The 21,456-nt window shown below is 34.6% G+C and overlaps 1 protein-coding gene across 1 annotated transcript; it reads right to left on the bottom strand.

Annotated features, from left to right (window-relative positions):
- Positions 1-4,710: 4,710 nt before the first annotated feature.
- Positions 4,711-5,643, bottom strand: Or8b53b (olfactory receptor family 8 subfamily B member 53B). Its single transcript, NM_001000962.1, has one exon. It carries the CDS (start codon positions 5,641-5,643, stop codon positions 4,711-4,713), a length of 933 nt encoding a protein of 310 aa, NP_001000962.1.
- Positions 5,644-21,456: the final 15,813 nt, after the last annotated feature.

Below are 21,456 nucleotides of genomic sequence, written 5' to 3'. Positions count from 1 at the left end.
CGAAAATATGGGCTATTTGCTATTAGGTACAATTGTAGGATGATCACTGGTTTAATATGAAGTCTGGCAAAGAACATATATTTCTCCGAATGTTCTCCTGTCTTGAGGTTTGCACTGCCTGAGACTGCCTGAGAAATTAATCCAGTGTGTTTAAATGCAACTTAGTTCAAGTTTTCATTATATGGCAGTGGATCTCGATACTGGTTTGGACATAATAACTCTACCAAATTCTTACTCTTGAGAAAATGATGTGTGCAAGGATCAAAGTTGCATATTTTCTATGTAAAGGAAAATAGATGGGACACTTCACACAATGCTTAGCTTAATTAAGAGAAATGTCACAAAGGTAGGGTGAAAATAAAATGTGTCATGATGATTAATACAGTTTCTTGTCGTCAGATTGGATATCATCATATTTCTTCATCTTAGTCTTCTGAGCTATTTTAGGTAAAAGATTGTGGATTTGTACTGTGTATGATGGAGTTCTACTCTATTTTATTGTGCAAACTGATGTTTTCTGTCATAGTGCCTACAGAAATGTTACTGAAATGTTAGCTATTTCTAGAAGTTGCTAACCCATAACTGGTATTATTCCAAATATTGAAAGAATATTCCAATTATTCCAAAACAATGGGATATTATACAGTTTTGTCTATATTCTTCATGGATGGATTTTTAAATATGTAAATGAGTAAGTTAACTAATAGATTTTTATGGTATATCAGACTTTCTGTAAAGCCCAGAGACTCAAATAATGAAAGGAAGATACAGTTACATTAGTGTTCTTGCACAGGAAAAAGCAGACCACAGAACATGTAATTAATGTTATAAAACCATTCTGTAAAATCCTAGAAGTTGAAGTTTGTATACGTATATGTGTTGTGTTTGTAATGTTCCAAAAGAAGTCAGAGAAAGGAGACTGGAGAAATGTGTTCAATAGATAGGGGTTGAGGAAATATAACACAAAATTCACAGCTGTGTCCACTTTAGTTTATCAGGTTTCCAGCAGGGTGCAAATAGAGCTTTTGAAAAACTAGTCATCAGTTACAATGGCAGTTTCCTCAAAGAGAATTTGATTGATCAAATCTACAACTTTGACATGGAATTTCCTTTGTTCTCTGAGTAGTAGACAATCATTTTTCAGTATAAATCTGATCAAGACTTTCCTAGTAAACATCCATTTCCTAATAAAGGTGAATTGTATGTTTTCCAAGATTAACACAGTTAGGACTACTTCAACAGTTACACTTTCTCATATGTTCTATGCTTCTATTCACATAATCATTCACAAATATAATCTTTTATTTTTAGTAATAAGACTAACAAGTACATGTTTTTTTAAAGATTTGAAATACCTTTTTGAAAAATCTAATACATTAAGTAAGATTGACTACTAAATCAGTTAAGCTTTTTTATCTATAAACTTTTCTCCATTCAATGTTTGTCAACAATGTTTATGCTTCTAGAATTAATTTTACAATAAAGATTTTTAAACAAATGTATTTATATCATTGCAGAAGTTCCTGAAAATGAAACAGACTATTGTGAGGGCTGTCAAATGATATATTAGTGATCTAAATCCATCACAGGTAAACACACCCCTCCACTGTCTACAAAGGCTCCCAACACCACAAACATTACTTTGTTACTGAAACTATTTATTACTCCACAAATAAAACTATTTTCCAACAGCTATTGTACATTACAAAAAAGAAGAACTATCTCTCCTGTAGTTCAAGTCTTTTATACAAGTAGAGATCATTGAGTAAAAACAAGCATGTTGATAGTAGTGAGACTGAATGTGAGACAAGTGATTACTTTGGACAGCAATCCCAGAGTTAAATCTGCATGTGAATTAAGCAACAGAGACAGAAAAAGACCTAGGTTCAATACCTATATTAGTGCATACTAGATAAACAAGTGTAAATGTTATTGCAATTATCTTAGGAAATATTTTAATTGTAAAGTAGTGTCAGAAGAGGAATCTTCAGCTCAATCATTGTTTGGATGCTTTCTCTGGGCAGGGGGTGGTTTCTAATTTCCAATTTGAAATACATCAGCCTGATTTTGCCTATTCACCAAATATGTCCTTCAAATTCATGTTGTTCTCAAATTCAAACAATGTATCCTAGTGGGAATTGCACATAAAAGCAAGAAAAATGGGTAATGTAATTCTATCAAGATTCCCTTACCCTCTGTGCATAATCTTTGTTTCTTAGCAAGAAGTGTAAGCCAATATCATATCACATTAAAATGTTATTTTATACATTAGCACATGAATACTATGCATTCCACGAACTCTCACTCCTAATATTTCTATCACCCCAACTCACCCTCCCACACAACAACAACCTTCTCGTATTTATGTCTACTCACATTGTCTGGTAACTCACAGAAATTAACCAAGGAAATCTATATGACTCTCAGGTGAGAGCTAATCACTAAAGCCCTTTGGGATCAATAGTATCAATAAAATTAAAGACAGAAATTTCTCATGTCCCAGCCTCTATCAATAGCCAATAATTAAGAGTAAAAGTACTGCTCTATAACCCTCTCTTGTTCTTGACTAATTATTTGGTCTTATGTGGGCCCATTGAAGATGATGCAGTGAGCATGCGCAAGTCTAGAGGATCTCATTTTGTAGATGTTCACCCTGTCTTCTGACATATGTGTGTGTGTGTGTGTGTGTGTGTGTCTGTGTGTGTGTATATACATATATATATATATATATATACATATATACATATATACATATATACATATATACATATATACATATATACATATATACATATATACATATATACATATATACATATATACATATATACATATATACATATATACATATATACATATATACATATATACATATATACATATATACATATATACATATATACATATATACATATATACATACATATATACATATATACATATATACATATATACATATATACATATATACATATATACATATATACATATATACATATATACATATATACATATATATATATATATATATATATATCCTGTCTGCTCATCCACAATGTTTTCTAAGCCATGGGGTTGTGGGGAGATATAATTTCTTATTTAGGGTTTGCATCTTGTGCAACTTAGAGTCTCTGCTTTTACCATTACCCATTTTAAGATAAAGCTTTTCTGATTAATGCTATGATCTGCTTTGATTTGTGTTTACACAAATGGGTATTCAGAATTTCGTATGCTATGGCTATGTGAGGTTAGATAACCATCAAAATTAGGCTCCGTGCACACACCTAATATCTTCCTAACCTGTGGTTATTAGTCAGGCTTTATTCAGGCCTACAGTACTTGGTGGGCATTGTTAGATATTCATTACAACCATCAAGCTACAGCTTGCTGTAAAGAGAAAAACTGAGAACTTCTATTTTTGCATTATTTTTCTGAACATATTTCTTCCGGTTAATACACTTTCAATTACCAAAAGTTCTTAAATTGTTCTTTTTTTTGTTCCACACAAAAAGACTCACAATATTTTTTCAAATATTTCTCAGAATTCTTTTGGTGTGTATTCACCATGACAGTTAATTTTCTTACGCAAAGCTTATGAACGGTGGAGTGTAATCACAATGATCGCATTCTGCAGAGCAATAAGTATTAATATGTTGAAATTTTTCTATTAATAATTCTCTCCACTAAGAGTTTTTATTTCTTGTTTATATATTTCTTTGACCTGGGCCCTGATTGCTTGGCATTTTCATAAGATTGTATCCCTTCAGCAAGAACTATAAGGTATTTCAGATGCTGTTTGCACATGAAGTCATTTCATTACCCTGTCCTCTGCCACCTATGCTGCCACAATAGATAGAACCATCTATTTCCCAATAGATAGAACCATCAAAAGGTCCTCTGGAGGAAATATTGATGCAACAAAATCCGTCTACTAGATTTCTATATCATGTAAACCAAAGTAAGATGTTTCAATAGAGCAATTTTCTGATATAAAATTAAGAAAATATTGTAGACAGAAAGGGTGCTAGAATGGATGCAAGACATGAAAGAAAGAATACAATGTATTATTCTGGTACTTACTTTCTTGGAACATGTGGTGTTTTAAAATTTTTAAAAAACTAAACTTGATAATCATTATAATAAAATAAATATGTAATGATGATCTCTAATACTATTATTATCTATTATTGAAAAATATCAGACATCTGACAAAAGAATATTTAATCCATATTATTTATTACTACAACGAGTTATATTTAATTTATCGATAATGCAGCTATATGCTCATCTAGTAAATATTGAGATTTGAAGGTGTCATGTCCTCACTAACTAGAGGACAGAAGACCAGAGTACATATATGAAACATGCTTATATTTGATTTCAAATGGCAAATAATATGTCTCCAAATGGAATCTAGACAGACTAATTATTGTAAACAACAGTGAGAATAATTCACTATTACCTAGGATCATGTCTATAATAACAGTGAACAAGTAAAATCAACTCTATCCTATTCTAAAAAGAAGAAAAATAATTAAAGCAAACATTCTATCTAGGGTAAAGAAACAAAAAACAGTACAAATAAAAAAGCTGCAAATAAATGACCTTTAATTTCTCTCTCCATGATAATAAAATCTTTCTAATAAGAAAGATCATAAAAACTTTATTAAAAAACAATTCTACAAACTAAAATAATATTTCAGTTTCTGATTAAAAGATTTTCTTGCTTAGAGTTTTTCTCAAGGCAAGTTTAACATCTTTGTTCCTCAAGCTATAAATTAAGGGATTCATCATGGGAATTACAGAGGTATAAATAATAGAAGATGTCTTTACATTATTTATTGCTCCAGCTGAGTTGGGTTTGAGGTAAATAATTGCACCAGATCCAAAGAATAGAGAGTCAGCAATTATGTGGGAACTACAGGTGCTAAAGGCCTTTGACATGCCCTCAGTGGATTTCATTTGGAATATGCTGGAAAGGATGAAGCCATAAGAGATAAAGATGACAGTTGTGGGCACGATAATATCTTTCCCTGTTACAATGAAAATTGCTACCTTATTGACATAGGTGCTGGTGCAGGAGAGCTGCAGCAAAGGGAGGAGATCACAGAAATAGTGGTTGATAGTGTTTCCATCACAGAAGGTCAGTCTCAGGATGCATGCAGTGTGGATCAGGGCACCAGAAAACCCCATTAAATATGAAGCAAGCATAAGATAGGAACACACCTTGGGAGACATGTCAATGTTATACAAGAGTGGATTGCAGATTGCCACATAACGATCGTAGGCCATTGATGTGAGAATGTAACACTCAGAAATGACACAGAAACAGAATAAATATAACTGTGTCATACACCCAACATAAGAGATAAGATTTTTCGTTATCACAAAGTTCATCAGCATTTTTGGTGTAATTACAGAAGAGTAACAAAAGTCTATAAAGGATAAGTTAAAAAGGAAAAAATACATAGGGGTATGTAAGTGAGAATTCAACACAATAAGAATAATTAGAGCCAAATTCCCCAATGCAGTTATCATGTACATTATTAGAAAGACCACAAACAGGGGTATTTGGAGGTCAGTCTGGTCTGTTAATCCCAAGAGAATGAATTCAGTAACCATAGAGCTATTTACCAAAGCCATCTTTTATAAGATATTTTGGGAAATATAAATGAATGGTGGATTAGTGGATCATACAGTACTGACCACCATTGTTTTACAGAACTAAGAGCAGGGCTGACAAATCCTAGAACGGCTGTACTCGACAACCAGGGGAAAGCGAGAAGTATGATGCACAAAGCAGCATCGCCTTTATCTTATCTCACTATTTCTTTTTGTTTTATTGTCTCCCTGACACAAATAGAAACTAGCAACTGGATTTTACAATCCATCCAGACTGAGCTCTGGGTGAATTAGAACCATGAACACTGTTTCTAATTTAATACATAAGAACCAGTATCTAGGAATGCTGAGCCTTCTGCCACAGTCACATTAGGCTCCATAATGTGAGAAGTGTGCATGTACAGTGAGCTTACTAATTTAAACATTACAACACAAGTATCTACTGACTTAGAAAAGCATTTTGTTTGCTTGTCTTGGCCATCCATCTGGAAATTTTTTGAACCTTAGGACCTTAGGAGATGAGAAGAAAATAGCACAACTCTTGTTCTTGGACTGTATCAGTATGAAGTCACTAAAACAAAGCACATTTTGAGACATATTACATGACTTGGACTCCATATGCTGACACACTTACATTCTAAAAAGAGTATAGTGATATCAGCCGATGCTCGGCAGGTAAAAATTAGATAATTCTGATAAAAATTAAATAAAGCTCTATTATCTAATATGACTAGTCTCTAGACTGTTCAATATAATACTGAAAATTAGATATGCCACATTTCACATCCAGACTTCTTTTTTTTTTTTTTTGGTTCTTTTTTTTTTTTTTTTTCGGAGCTGGGGACAGAACCCAGGGCCTTGTGCTTCCTAGGTAAGCGCTCTACCACTGAGCTAAATCCCCAGCCCCACATCCAGACTTCTTAACATGATGCATAATAAAAGAAAGTTCTCATTACATATGTATACACACAAATGCTTTCTAACATTGAACAGAATATAGGACAATTAGCATCATTGAAAAATTACTTCAAAGTGAACAAAATGAGCATATGCCAGTTAATAACATTAAAGTTATTTTATAATGAATTGCAAGAAATTTATATATACATGTGTGTATATATACATATATACGTATATATAAACATACATATATACATACATATACATATATGTGTATATATATATATACCTTTTATGTTATCTCAATCAAGTTGTTTTAAATGCCAGGCAACTAATGTGACTGTTTTCAAAACTTACTTTGTCATTTAATGCTCTCTTCCTTGTTAAACAGCTTTTGTCTTGGCAGTATTGTTTCATTTTATTCTATGAACTTACAGCAGAACAACAGATGCTCTATTTGTACAAACTTTTTCATATCTTACAGTAGTAAATTTTAATCCAGTAAAACATCCCTGGAAAATGAGGATCCTGTCTATTATCACACTAGCCAGGGAGAAAATAGACATTTCAAATGAAGTTAGTAACATAATGCACGTGACTATTTGCAAGGTAGAAACTCACTCAGTATTCCGAAGAACAGAACATAAATATAAAAACAGAATGAGGTGATAGCACTTACATACTTTGCCATGATGGGTAATTCATATCTTGGGGATTTGAGTTTTGCACAGATTTCTCTGTGGAGATTGTGCGTATTCTGTGCTTGAGCCAACTCTGAACTCTCATCTTCCAATCAGTTTTTTTTTCCTCAGGGATAGCTTTTGTTTTGATGATTTCCCCTATTGTTCAGAATTCTCCATTGATAATGGTACATACAATCCCCGAATTATTTGATGTAAATATAGTAACACAATTCAGGTACTGTCTCTCATGACATATATCTCCAATCATTTTTTTTAAGTTTTGTCTTCTGGGAGTGGATCTATGTGCTGCATACATACCAGACAAATAGTCTACTACAAAACATATTTTGTTAGCCCTCAATATCAGTATAATATGTTTTGGAATTTCTAAGATTTTGCACTTTCTACAAATTGCTTCTTAAATGTCCTGCTATTTCTCTTTAAACCCAACTGTTACTAGCCCGAAACAGCAAATTGTTCTTCAGTGATATGATTCTGACAGGGAGGACCATATAAAAAGTATGTATAGAAAATAGGGAACTGTCAATATTGGGGCATCATATTGTCCATTCATATTCTCTGTTTCTCAAATTAATGGTCTTCTTTTTCATTGATTGTTGTTATAAGAATAAATTTACATGTATATACACATATATTCCTCAATATAACCTGAACAGAATGTATAATTTTACTGATAATTATGTTTTCAGGGCTGATCATTTGGTAATAAGTAACTAATTTGGGTGTTCTCCTCTGGAGGAAACTATTTCTTTTTGTCTTTTGTTTGTTTGCTTGCTTCCTTTAATTAATTTATTTATTCACTTTACATCCTGATCGGAGCTCTAAGTTTTTCTCTTTCCCCTAGTCACACCTTATATAGCCCCTACCACCATTCTCTCATTCTCCTCTGAGTAGGGAGGACTTCCGGGGTACCAAACCTCTCTAGAATGTCAAGTCTCTGCAGGACTTGGCATTCCTTTCCTACTGAGGCTAGACAGGCAGTCCAGTTAGGTGAACAGGATCCATATTCAGGAAACAGAATACAGTCTCAGTATTCTTCAGTTGCTCATAAACCTTTTTTTTATATGGTTGCAGCCTTTTCAGCTCTTTCCCATTTATTTTATACTTTAAGAATTTAAACAGAGACTGAAGGAACACCCATTCAGAGTCTGCCCCACATGTGGCCCATGCATATACAGCCATCCAATTAGACAAGATGGATGAAGCAAAGAAGTGCAGACCGACAGGAGCCGGATGTAGATCGCTCCTGAGAGACACAGCCAGAATACAGCAAATACAGAGGCGAATACCAGCAGCAAACCACTGAACTGAGAATAGGACCCCCGTTGAAGGAATCAGAGAAAGAACTGGAAGAGCTTGAAGGGGCTCGAGACCCCATATGTACAACAATGCCAAGCAACCAGAGCTTCCAGGGACTAAGCCACTACCTAAAGACTATACATGGACTGACCCTGGACTCTGACCTCATAGGTAGCAATGAATATCCTAGTAAGAGCACCAGTGGAAGGGGAAGCCCTGGGTCCTGCTAAGACTGAACCCCCAGTGAACTAGACTGTTGGGGGGAGGGGGACAATGGGGGGAGGGTGGGGAGGGGAACACCGATAAGAAAGGGGAGGAGGGAGGGGGATGTTTGCCCGGAAACTGGGAAAGGGAATAACACTCGAAATGTATATAAGAAATACTCAATTAATAATAATAAAAAAAAGAATTTATCTTGTATAGAATATAATTAAATTATATTATTAATTATATCATAGTATAAAAATTAATGTGCATAATTTTGTCTTAACATGTCTATGTTGGTGGTAAAAGAGATATAATTAGAAGTTAGCAACTGAAGTACTACAAAATGCTAAAACAGTTTAAGTGTTTATCTATGATTTATATGTAAAAGTCACTTTAAATCAGTTTAAATATGCAAATAAGTGAATAAATCAATATATACTTCTAATGCCATAATCAATAAGTTCCTCCATCAGAGATCCCAGCTGTAGTCTTCCTATGCTTGAATGTGATTGTGCAGTTAAGAAGCAGGGTCACAGCACATATAATCATGATTTGTACCAAGCAACAAAAACAGAACACTTCAATCATTTAGCCCTGCCATTCAGGTAAATATAAAAGAGGTCATCAATTGATAGAATGAAAGAATAATACTGAGCACACAATGCCTAATTTTGACTTCATCAGCTTTCAGAAAGAGGGTACCTTTACATGGCCTTGCAGTGAACACTAGCTCTGACAGGCAGCAGCAGCTTGCATAAGAAGTGGTTGATTGTAGCAGTATCATACTAAAACTGCTCTATGCTCCTGACAGGTGCATGCACCTCCTCTGGCCAAGGGCTCTGGGTTTACTAATGAAAGACACACACATACCGGCTTTTTTAATTTATTTATTTTACTTTTTAGTATGTACACCTCTATGTCTGGATGCTTCCAAACCTCCCCACAGCTAAAACTTCCCCTGACACCTTGCTTATCTCTGGGTTATTTTTTTTTTACTAAATCTATATTTTATCTTTGCTACCCACAAACCCTCCTGGGCAGCCCTCCTGGGGCTGCTTTCCCCTTTGCACCTACATTTCAGCCATCTCTGCCTCTAGTATGTTTCTCATATTGTCAGTTCTACACCGTCCTCATGCTGGACTCCCCTCTTTGTCCTCTATGTTTCTTGGCCAGGAATCCTAAAAGTCCCAACTCTGTCTCCCTGCCCAGTCATTGGCCACTGGCAACTTTATTTCCCATCAGAGCAACTGGGGTAGGCTTTGTTAGCCTATGTTTTGGGGTAAAATAATTAGCATAACAACACAATCTGCGACCGTTTGTTAATTTAATTTAATTGAGTGTAGTTCTAGGAAACTTTGTTGGCTTTTTATAAAAGATACATATTTTGTTATAGACTTAGAAAACTATTAGTTTTCCACTAAAGTAGAAATACATATTTCCTAATATTCTGGTTAAGGTAGATTCCATGGTTTCCAAAGTAACTCATTACTTTGAATGTGACAACTCATTAAAATTATATTTTCTCACATATATTCTGTATGCATTATATATTAGTAAAACAGGTATAACCTTTGCTTTACCACAACAGACATGCTAAAGTAGATAGGAGAAAGAAAAATGGCCCAAAATGAACACAAAGACTGCAGTCAACTAAACAATACTGAAAGCAGGAGAACCAAATGTTCAACATTGAAAAATAACATAAAAGTGAAATCATACATATGTAGCAGATTATATATATATGTGTATATGCATATATTTATATATACATACATAAACACATATAGAGGCATATTTATATGCAACAACAATTAATTCAATGAGGGTATGAATTAGAAAGAGAAAGGCTGTATATGGAGTGCTTAGAAGGAACATTAAGTCATAACCAGGAAAGGAGACAGAAGTGTAGTGAATGGGAAAGATTGGAAATTAAGCCAGGGGAACTTACATTATTACAAACATTTCATAGTTACTATATGTTATATTTAAACAATTAAAACGATAATTCCATTTTAGTGTTTTTTTTTAAGTAAGACCTCTCAATATATAGAAGTATGGCTCAAAATTTATCGCTATCACACTATAGGAGGCTCTAGATTTCATGTGTAGCAAGAAAATATGATCAAATACAATAAATGTTGCTTATTTGCTTTCACTTTTAAACACATAGTGACAAAAGATTTAAAATTATGTAATAGGATACATTTACAATGATAAGTCATGTTTTCTAGCAAAGAATTAAAGTGCACAGTCGTAAACCTTTGCTAGAGTATAGAAGTATTATATAATTCTAAAATATAAATGTAAGTACAAGGGAGGTCAAACTCACATTAATTTTGATATGATAACTGGTAACTGAACAAAATTAATGAGCTACCTATATATATGAACGTTCAAAAGAAATGTGAAATTTTAAATTAAAGAATTCATAGACTTATTGCAAATAAAATGAATACTAACAGCCATGGGATAATATGACAACTCAGAAACACCTCTGTAAGGATGAAATCCCCCACAGTGGGCAGAACCTTTGAACACTGATTATTATTCAAAACAATAACAAACTTGACTAAAGTAAACAGTACTGAGAAATTTTCTCAATTAATATTCCCTCTTTCCCCATTTCTAGGTTGGGTCAAGTTGGCAAAAACCACAATACACAGTGTGTGGCAGGTGGAAGTGGGTGTGGGAGTGGAGAGTACCCTTTTAGAGGTGAAGAGGATAGGGGATGATGGGAAGATTGCAATGTGTGACCAGGAAAGGGGTGGGAGTAACATCTTGGATGTAAATAAATAAAATAATGAATCAAAAATATGTAACACAAATAATATGAGAAGAAAAAGTAATGAGTACTTAAGTATGTATTTAAGTACTTAGGTGGATGAGAAGATTCTCTGGTTTCCCGTTACCAGGAAGACAGAAATAGAAGACCATGCTAAAGATTAGTCCTCTCTTGATGACATCTCTACCATGTACTCTGGATCCCCAGGTTGTTGTAGTTTCCTCTTCTGGACACTGGCAGTGAACTCTATATTTCCCAATATTTGGTACAGTTTGAGCAGTGTAGGTATCAGAACTTTATATTTGGATTAAAATTTTTTTCTCTAGGCAGTGGAAATATCCATATGATAATTGAACAAGTTTGTCTTATTCATTGTAGTAAATGGCATAGCCTAATTACTCAATAAACGTCCAATATAGGTTTCATGACTAAATGTCTTAGGGGATGAGTGAACACCATTGAAATGTTCATATTATAAGTGTATATTATTGCTGAGATAGGGGCTTCAGAGTATCACAAATTCATTTGAGGGTGCACATAAATGCATAGTTGTTTCTTTGTATATATAAGGAAGGCTGAGCAATATAAAGAAGAGAATCCGGAAAAAAATGACATTTGTAACTCCTTCTCAACCAAAGTTGCTCTCACTGCTTGACACTAAGAAAAATAATATGTAAACATGTGAAATATTTCCTATATTTCATTTGTTTTCTTGCTATAGATGTCATATATCTGAGAAACATTTTCCAGAAATATCTTTCCTTTGAAATAAATTAAAATACTTCTTCAATATGAATGTGACGTTGACTTATATTATCTCGTATTACTGAATGATTAATATGTTAGAATCACAATTTGTGTTACCACTTATTTGAGTTACAAAGTCACTATTAGAAGAATGTACATTTTAAAAATAGAAGGTTTTAGATAAAAGATCTCCAAATAATGGAAAGATAAATGTAGTTATAATTCCTCTTAGCACTATGAAATAATTACTGGTTTAGGAAAATAATTGCATTATAACTTTTCTTAGAAGAATAATGATGCTACATTATGTAAATATGATTGGTGATTAACGTATTACATCTGCAAGCCATCTTGTTGTCAATTTGTTCATTGGTTATTTATTTTTTTCTTTTTTTGTGTGTGTGCTATAAGTAGTAAGAATTGCCAAATTTTAACAAAATTCTTTTAGGTGTCCTGAGTCCTGAAGAAAGTAAACATTGAAACCATCCTTCAGTCTCTTTCTTTATAGCTTAATGATATTTTTTTCTTACAGGAAATTTAGATTTTCTGTGAGTTTTAGTTATTATCTAAATATTGTGGTTGCCATTATAAACTTTTCCTTATAGGTGCACTTAAATTTTAAAAAGGTGGAACAATGTATATAGGTGTTTTGCTCTCTTTTGTGTCTCTGGCCCACTCTGCATTGGGAGGCAGGGATCATACACACCCCAAGAAGGGTACTAAAACATATTCATTTCAAATTGTATTCATGGGTTTACCTGAGGTCAATGGTTTTCACAGTGTGACATCTGGGCATGTTTTTTGTGCTGTGCCAATAAACACTTATCAGGACATTTTTGAAAGTTGGTTTTCCATACCCAACCTCCTACCAGTCACATATTATAAATATTTGGCAAAGGTAATTTCAAATTTTACTGCAAGTGGGGCTTTCTGTTCTTTCCTCACCATTTGGTCCCTTGAGTCTGAGGTCACTCAGGGTAATCCCTGCTTCCCTGCATTTTCTGTAACTGCATCTCCCCGGTATCTATGCTTTGTCCTTGTTGCAACTGTTAATTTTTTTGATCAATTTTTGGATTCTTATGACATATTTAAGCGCAAATCTGTTCTTTAGTCAGGATCATTAATGTTCACCCTCCAGAATCTCTTGATTCTGGATCTCAATATGGATAATTGAGGTTTCAGTCTCTGTGACATGCCCTTGATCCCATGAATATTTTCTCATGTCACTTCATTTTTCATTCCTACCTGTTGCTTTCTAGTGCACATATTTGCCAGGTGTCTGACTATTCTCAAATCTTTCAGAAGCAAAAGGGAAGATGAAGAGGTAGCTAAGCTCAATAAAACCATTTGATGTTATTCCAACATGTAGCATAGCACTAATAAACTAAGTAAAATGCTAAACTTAGAACAAATAATTGCCCAAAGTTAAAAAGGATGAAGTATAAAATTATAATTAACAGCAAGGTATGAGGTAAGCCCTAACTGGAATTTCTTAAATGGTTTGCTATCACTTGACATTACAATGTCCTTGTAAAGAATTGCTATCTTGATAATTTATAAAGGACACTGAGGCTAAGAAATAGAGATGCTCATTTGTGAACAAGGAAGGTCTGAATTATGAGAGTGAAATCATTTGAGTTAGAAAGGACAGGTAGATACCATATGTAGATATCATATCTAAAGATATGGATCCTGTTCATGTTTATAACATTTTCATCTAGTGTTCTAGAGCAATTTTTCTGAGTAGCTTGCTCTTGAAATGTGGCGTTTTAAACATTAGACATAGAAGAATTATATTGGCCCTGAAAATCCGAATGAAGACTTCATCAGTGACCTATCACATTAGTTTCCAATGAATAAAATTTAGTGGAGATTTACCTCTGTTATGTATCCTGACTATATCTTTGAACTCATGTTGAAATCTGATAATATATCCTGTTTAAATATTAAGATGCTTAGAATTTACACACACTGATCCTACTGTTTTACTTACTTAATCTTTACCATTGTTTGCCTTCTCCTTTCCTGTCCCCCCTCAGTTCTGCTCCTTTCAGTTTTTAAACTGAAGGTTCATATTCAGTCCTGTGCAAAAATCAAAAAAAAAAAAAAAAGAAAAAAGAAAAAAAAAGGAGAAAAATCAGGGTTCTATATTTGAGCTTTCGGAGATCTCCATTAATTTGGTGACTGATTCGTAGGGACTAAACATATGAGTTTCCTTTTACCGCACAGACTTCCTCTCCTTACTATACAGATAGTTTGTTGGGAGCTCCTTGTTCAGTGGAAAGCTTCAACCCAGATATCCCAGAAGTGGATGAATAAAGAGGACCCAGCATTTTGCTAGATAAAGGAAACATACCTCAGACAAAAAACATAGACACTACCTCAGAGATAAAGGCTGGAAAACAACTTTCCATACAAATGATCTGAAGAAACAAGTGGGACTAGCCATTCTAATATCGAATAAAATCAACGTTCAACCAACAGTCATCAAAAAGATAAGGAAGGACACTTCATATTCATCAAAGTAAAAATCCACCAAGATGCACTCACAATCCTAACTATCTATGTTCTAAATACAAGGGCACCTACATTCATAAAATAAACCTTACTAAAGCTGAAAGCACACATTGCACCTCACACAATAATAATAGGAGATTTCAACACCCCACTCTCATCAATGGACAGACCATGGAAACAGAAATTAAACAGAGACATAGACAGATTAACAGAAGTTATGAACCAAATGGACTTAACAGGTATTTATAGAAGATTTAATCCTAAAACAGAAGGATTCACCTTCTTCTTAGCACCTCATAGTACCTTCTCCAAAACTGACCATAGAAATAGTCACAAAACAGGCCTCAACCAATATACGAAGATAGAAAAAATCCCGTGAGTCCTATCATATGACCATGGAGTAAGGCTGGTCTTTAATAACAACAAAAACAACAGAAAGCCCACATATACATAGAAGTTGAACAATGCTCTACTCATTGCTAACTTGGTCAAGAAAGAAATTACAGACTCCTTTGATTTTAATGGAAATAAAGGTACAACATACCCAAACTAGGGGACAAAATGAAAACAGTGCTCAGAGGAAACTTATAGCTCTGAGTGCAGCAAACCTAAAAGCTCTAGATCCGAAAGAAGCAAACACACCAAGGAGGAGTAGAAGGCAGGAAACAAATACACCCAAGAGGTGCAGAAGTTAGAATATAATCAAACGCAGGGCTGAAGTCAACCAAGTAGAAATGAAAAAGATTATATAAAGAATTAACAAAACCAGGAGCTGGTTCTTTTAGAAAATCAACAAGATAGATAAAACCTTAGCCAGACTAACCCGAGGGCACAGAGAGAGAGTATCCAAATTAACAGAATTAGAAATTAAAAAGGAGACATAACAATAGAATCTGAGAAATTTTTAAAAAATCATCAGATCCTACTACTAAAGCATATATTTAACATAAATTGAAAATCTGTAGAAAACAGACAATTATTTAGAAAAATACCAGGTACCAAAGATAAATCAGGAACAAATGAACTTTCTAAACAGTCTCATAACTCCTAACAAAATAGAAGCAATAATTAAAAGTCTCCAAACCAAAAGGAGCCCAGGACCAGATGGGTTTAGTGCAGAATTATATCAGACCTTCATAGAAGATCTCATACCAATACTGTCCAAACTATTCCACAAAATTTAAATAGATGGAGCACTACCAAATTCCTTCTATGAAGCCAAAATTACACTAAACCACACAAAGACCCAACAAAGAAGGAGAACTTCAGACAAATTTCCCTTATGAATATTGACACAAAAATACTTGCAAACAGAATCCAAGAACACATCAAAATGATCATCCATCATGATCAAGTAGGCTTCATCCCTGGGATGCAGGGATGGTTCAATATAAGGAAATCCATCAACATAATCCACTATGTAAACAAACTCAAAGAAAAAAACCACATGATAATTTCATTAGATGCTGAGAAAGCATTTGACAAAACTCAACACCCCTTCATGATAAAAGTCTTGGAAAGATATGCAATTCAAGGCCCATAACTAAATGTAATAAAAGCAATATACAGCAAACCAGTAGTTAATGTTAAGCTAAATGGAGAAAAACTTGAAGCAAGACCACGAAAATTAGGAACTAGACAAAGCTGCCCACTTTCTTCCTACTTATTCAATATAGTACTTGAACTCCTAGCCAGAGCAATCAGACAAGGAGAGGGGGTCAAAAACATACAAATTGGAAAGGAAGAAGTCAAAAGATCACCATTTGCAAATGATAGGATAATATACTTAAGGTAGCACAAAAGTTCCACTACTAAGCCTGACAAACATCTTCAGCAAAGTAGCTGGGTATAAAATTAACTCAAACAAATCAGTAGCCTACCTCTACTCAAAGGATAAAGAGGCTGAGAAAGAAATTAGGGAAATGATACCCTTCACTAGAGTTCCAAATATTATAATATACCTCAGTGTGACTTTAACCATGCAAGAAAAGGTCTGTATGACAAGAACTTCAAGTCTCTGGAGAAAGAAATTAAAGAAGATCTCAGAAGATGGAAAGGAAATAAATCCATTCTCGTGGATTAGCAGGATTTATATAGTTAAAAGGGCCATTTTTTCAAAAGCAATCTACAGATTCAATGCAATTCCCATCAAAATTCCAACTCAATTCTTCAAAGAGTTAGAAAGAGCAATTTGCAAATTCATTTGGAATAACCAAAAAACAAAACAAAAAATAAAAACAACAACAAATAGTATTGCACAAACTATCCTCAACAAACAAAGAACTTCTCACAGAATCACCATCCCTGACTTCAACCTATTTTACAGAGCAAGATTGATAAAATACTGCATGGCATTGGTAAAGAGACAGGCAGGTAGGTAGATCAATGGAATAAAATACCAGAAATGCCCCCACACACCTATGGTCACTTGATCTTTGACAAAGGAACTAAAACCTTCCAGTGGAAAAGAAAGTATTTTCAACAAATGGTGCTTGTTCAACTGGAGGTCAGAATACAAAAGAATGCAAATTGATCCATTCTTATTGCCCTGTATAAAAGTTAAGTCCAAGTGGATCGAGGACCTCCCCATAAAGCCAGATACACTGAAACTGATAGAAGAATAAGTGTGGGAAAGACTTGAACACATGTGCGCTGGGGAAATTTTCCTGAATAGAACACCAATGATTTATGCTCTAAGATAAAGAATCAACATGTGGTATCTGATAAAATTACAGAGCTTCTGTAAGGCAAAGAACACTGTCATTAGGACAAAATGGCAACCAACAGATTGGGAAAAGATCTTTACCAATCCTTCCTTGGATAGGTGGCTAATATCCAACATACACAGGGACTCGAGAAGGTGAACTTCAGAGAATCAAATAACCCTGTTAAAAATGTGGTACAAAGCTAGACAAAGAATTCTCAGCAAAGGAATATCAAAGGGCTGAGAAGTACCTGAAGAAATGTTCAACATCAATAGTCATCGGGGAAGCCATCAAAACAAACCTAACATTCCACACACAAGGTAGAATGGCTAAGATCTAAAACTGAGTCTAGAGTGGATGTTGCCAAAGATGTGGAGAAAGTAGAACACTCCTCTATTGTTGGTGGGGATGCAAGCTGTTACAACCACTCTGCTGGAAATCAGTTTGGGGTTTCCTCGGAAAATTCGACATTATATTATCTGAGGACCCAGTTATACTACTCCTCGAGATATATATATATATATATATATATATCCAAATGATGTTCCAACATGTAACAAGGACACATGCTCCACTATGTTCATAGCAGCCTTATTTATAATAGCCAGAAGCTGGAAAGAACCCAGATTCCCTTCAACAGAGGAATGGATTTAAAAATTATGGTACATCTACACAATGGAGTACTACATAGCAGTCAAAAACAATGACTCAATGAAATTCATAGGCAAATGGAATGAATTAGAAAATATCATCCTAAGTGAGGGAACCCAATCACAGAAAAAACATACTTGGTATGCACTCATTGATAAGAGGATATTAATCCAAAAGCTCGAATTACCCAAGATGCAATCCACAGACCACAGGAAGCTCAAGAAGAAGGATGACCAAAATGCGGATGCTTCCACTCCTTCTTAAAAGGGAAAATAAAAATATCCATAGGAGGGGATATGGAGGCAAAGTTTAGAGCAGAAACTGAAGGAAGGGCCATTCAGAGTCTGCCCCTCCTACATGTGGCCCATATATATATCCACCAAAACTGGATAAGATTGATTAAGCTAAAAAAGTGCATGCTGAAAGGGTCTGGATATAGATATTTCCTGAGAAAAGCATGTCAAATAAAGAGATGAATATTAGTAGCAAACCACTAAACTGAGAATGGGACCCCCTTTGAGGGAATTAGAGTAAGGATTGAAAGAGTTGAAGAGGATTACATCTCCATAAGCACCACAATGCCAACCAACCAGAGCTTCCAGGGTCTAAACCACTTCCTAAAGAGTATACATGGACTGACCCAGGACTCCAACTACATATGTAGCAGAGAATAGCCTTGTTGGGGCACCAGTGGGGCAGCCCTTGGTCCTGCAATGTTGAACCCACAATGCAAGGGAATGTCAGGGTGGGTAATGGGGAGTTGATGGGGGACACACTTATGAGGGAGAGGATAGGGGGCTTATGGACAGGTTAGTTCTTGTACAGGTGTTATGAAAGTATTCCCAGTTGTTTACTAGAATAGACATAGAAATATAATGTAATCACCTTATAAATTAATACTGCTTAAATGATTTTGCTGGGATATGTAAGCTAGGGGAGCAAGAATAAATTCTTGTAGCCTTGTCCCTTCTGCCCTCTCTGTATGCATATATGCATGTATTATATATATATATGTATGTATGTATACATGTGAGAATATGTATCTGTAAGAAAAGTTTGCATAAGAGCATGCTGGAACTTTGTTCCATCCCTCAAGAGTATGTATTTTTGTAAAGCTTGTGTGGATGTTTGTTGGAGCCAACTCCATTTTCCAACTGTGTGTATGTATGTATGTATGTATGTATGTATGTATGTATGTATGTATACATGCAAAATACTTGGAATCAGCTTTTTGCAATTTTGTTTCACCCACCCACTGGTATGTGTGTGTATATGAGTATATATGTATATATGTGTATGTGTGACATGCTTGTGTTTTGCTTGCTGGAGCTTTGCTCCATCAATACAATGAATGATGAATACAGTGAATATGAATGTCTGTTCATTCATTTGTCTGTCTGTCTTATGGTATATATGTATGTATGCAAGTATGTATGTGTTTATATGTATAAAGATATTAGATAATAGAGTCTGCATTTTGTTTCATTTACTTTGTGTGTGCATATATATATATATATGTATATATATGTATATATATATATGTATATATATGTATATATATAAACTTTTCTCCTTTCCTTTCTTGCTAGCCCAAACAGTTTCAGAGACTTTTACTGGCTCCAGGAAGGGCCAGGTCCAGTAAATTAAGCTTATATTTTTTCAGTCAGAGAAAAATCTGCTGAATAAATTTTCTAATCACTGGCTGCCATAAGCAGCAACACCCTTTGATATCTAAACTGAACCTTGTCAGCTACTCTCAGCATTCTGCCTGGATATCAAAGGTGGTATTTTGCAATTCACATTTATTATTGCATGATTACCAGGACTATGTAGTAAGCCTCACATTAATAAGACCAGGAATTGGATAAGATTAAAAAACTAATATTAATATAATAAAGAGAAAGAGAGACAAAAGCATTGCCCACACATTTTCCATTTCAAAAATACTGTGGTTGTCTTGAATAGATTTAGCTTATATTCTTGACTATACCTCATATCTTTGTTTTTATTTCCTAAGTACACTGGTTCATTAATATGAGGAGATAAGTATTTCTCCTTAATCTCTAAACACCTTGTGAGATGACTGGGAGTCTTCATAAGAAGACTAGGGTATGAGGTTCCTAGCCCAGCTCAACTCAAGAGATAAAGAAGAACAACTAGAAATAAGGATGCTTGTGTCAATGTACTTTCTTCTTTTCTGACACCATGACAAAATACTTGAGATAATTAACTTTATAGAGAAAAGATCTTGATTGGGAGAAGACCCAGTGTTCAAACTGCGTGTGTGCAAGTCTGAGGACCTGAATTTGGATCCTCCAAGTCTATATAATAGGATAGATGTGGTAGAGTTGCCTTTAATACCAGTGCATACAGGCAGAAACACAAGACTCCAAGAGCTAACTGGCAAGCCCAGCTAGATGATGGTTTAGTTCCAAGTTCAGTGAGAAATACTATCCTCCAAGTAAGATAAAGAGTGATCCAGAAAAATGTTTATTTTTCCAGAGCAAGTATCCATGACAAATAGATGCACAATGAATTTTAAATGAGTGAGTTTGTTACGTTTGCAACAGATGAAAGTGAAAGGACATTAGCAGACTGCATTCTAAGATGCAGAGGTCACTAAAGACAACTAGAAGTCGAAATCATATCCAAAACAAAAGAGTCTTTATTCAAGCTGAAGACTGGACCCTCAGGCCCCTCTGATGGAGCAGAGTAGCACAAAAGGTCTCTAGTACCTAAAGTTCAGTCTTTTTATATCATCTTGGCAGTTACATAACTGGCTAATAATAAATTCAGTTGGCTTAAGCAACCAATTTATATCTACCTGTAGCCTCTAGAAAGTCTGTTTTCCTGATCATGGCCCGTGTCCATGGTGGTTACTTCCTGAAATAACGTATGGGTTTCCAATGATTAGTGTTTAACCTGAGAATGGGGTCTATTGTACAAAATGGTGGCCTGGTTACAAGATGGAGTATGTCTTGTCATGTTGGGGCCCTTCATTCACTCTTCATAAGTAAGAGTACCTACGTAAGCCCCAACATGGGATTTCGGTATCTATTATTTTTAAATCCAAGTGCTGTTATTGAGACCTGAAGATCATCAATTGAACTACACTAGTACATTCTCTAACAAAGTTGGCTAACCTGTTTAGTATGCAACACCTAAAATTGAGTACTAATAAAAGCATAATAGATGGACTAAGGGTAGATATTAGGGTACCAATTAAACATGCCAAGGATATTAGATATTAGCCAAGGGTACCAATTAAACATGCATTCATACTGTCCTTGATTTTGTTCCATTTCTACTTTTCTGTACTGTG

The sequence above is a fragment of the Rattus norvegicus genome, chromosome 8, assembly GCF_036323735.1.
Source record: "Rattus norvegicus strain BN/NHsdMcwi chromosome 8, GRCr8, whole genome shotgun sequence".
In the NCBI taxonomy this organism is placed as follows: Eukaryota; Metazoa; Chordata; class Mammalia; order Rodentia; family Muridae; genus Rattus; species Rattus norvegicus.
This window is presented reverse-complemented; position numbering and strand designations above follow the sequence as displayed.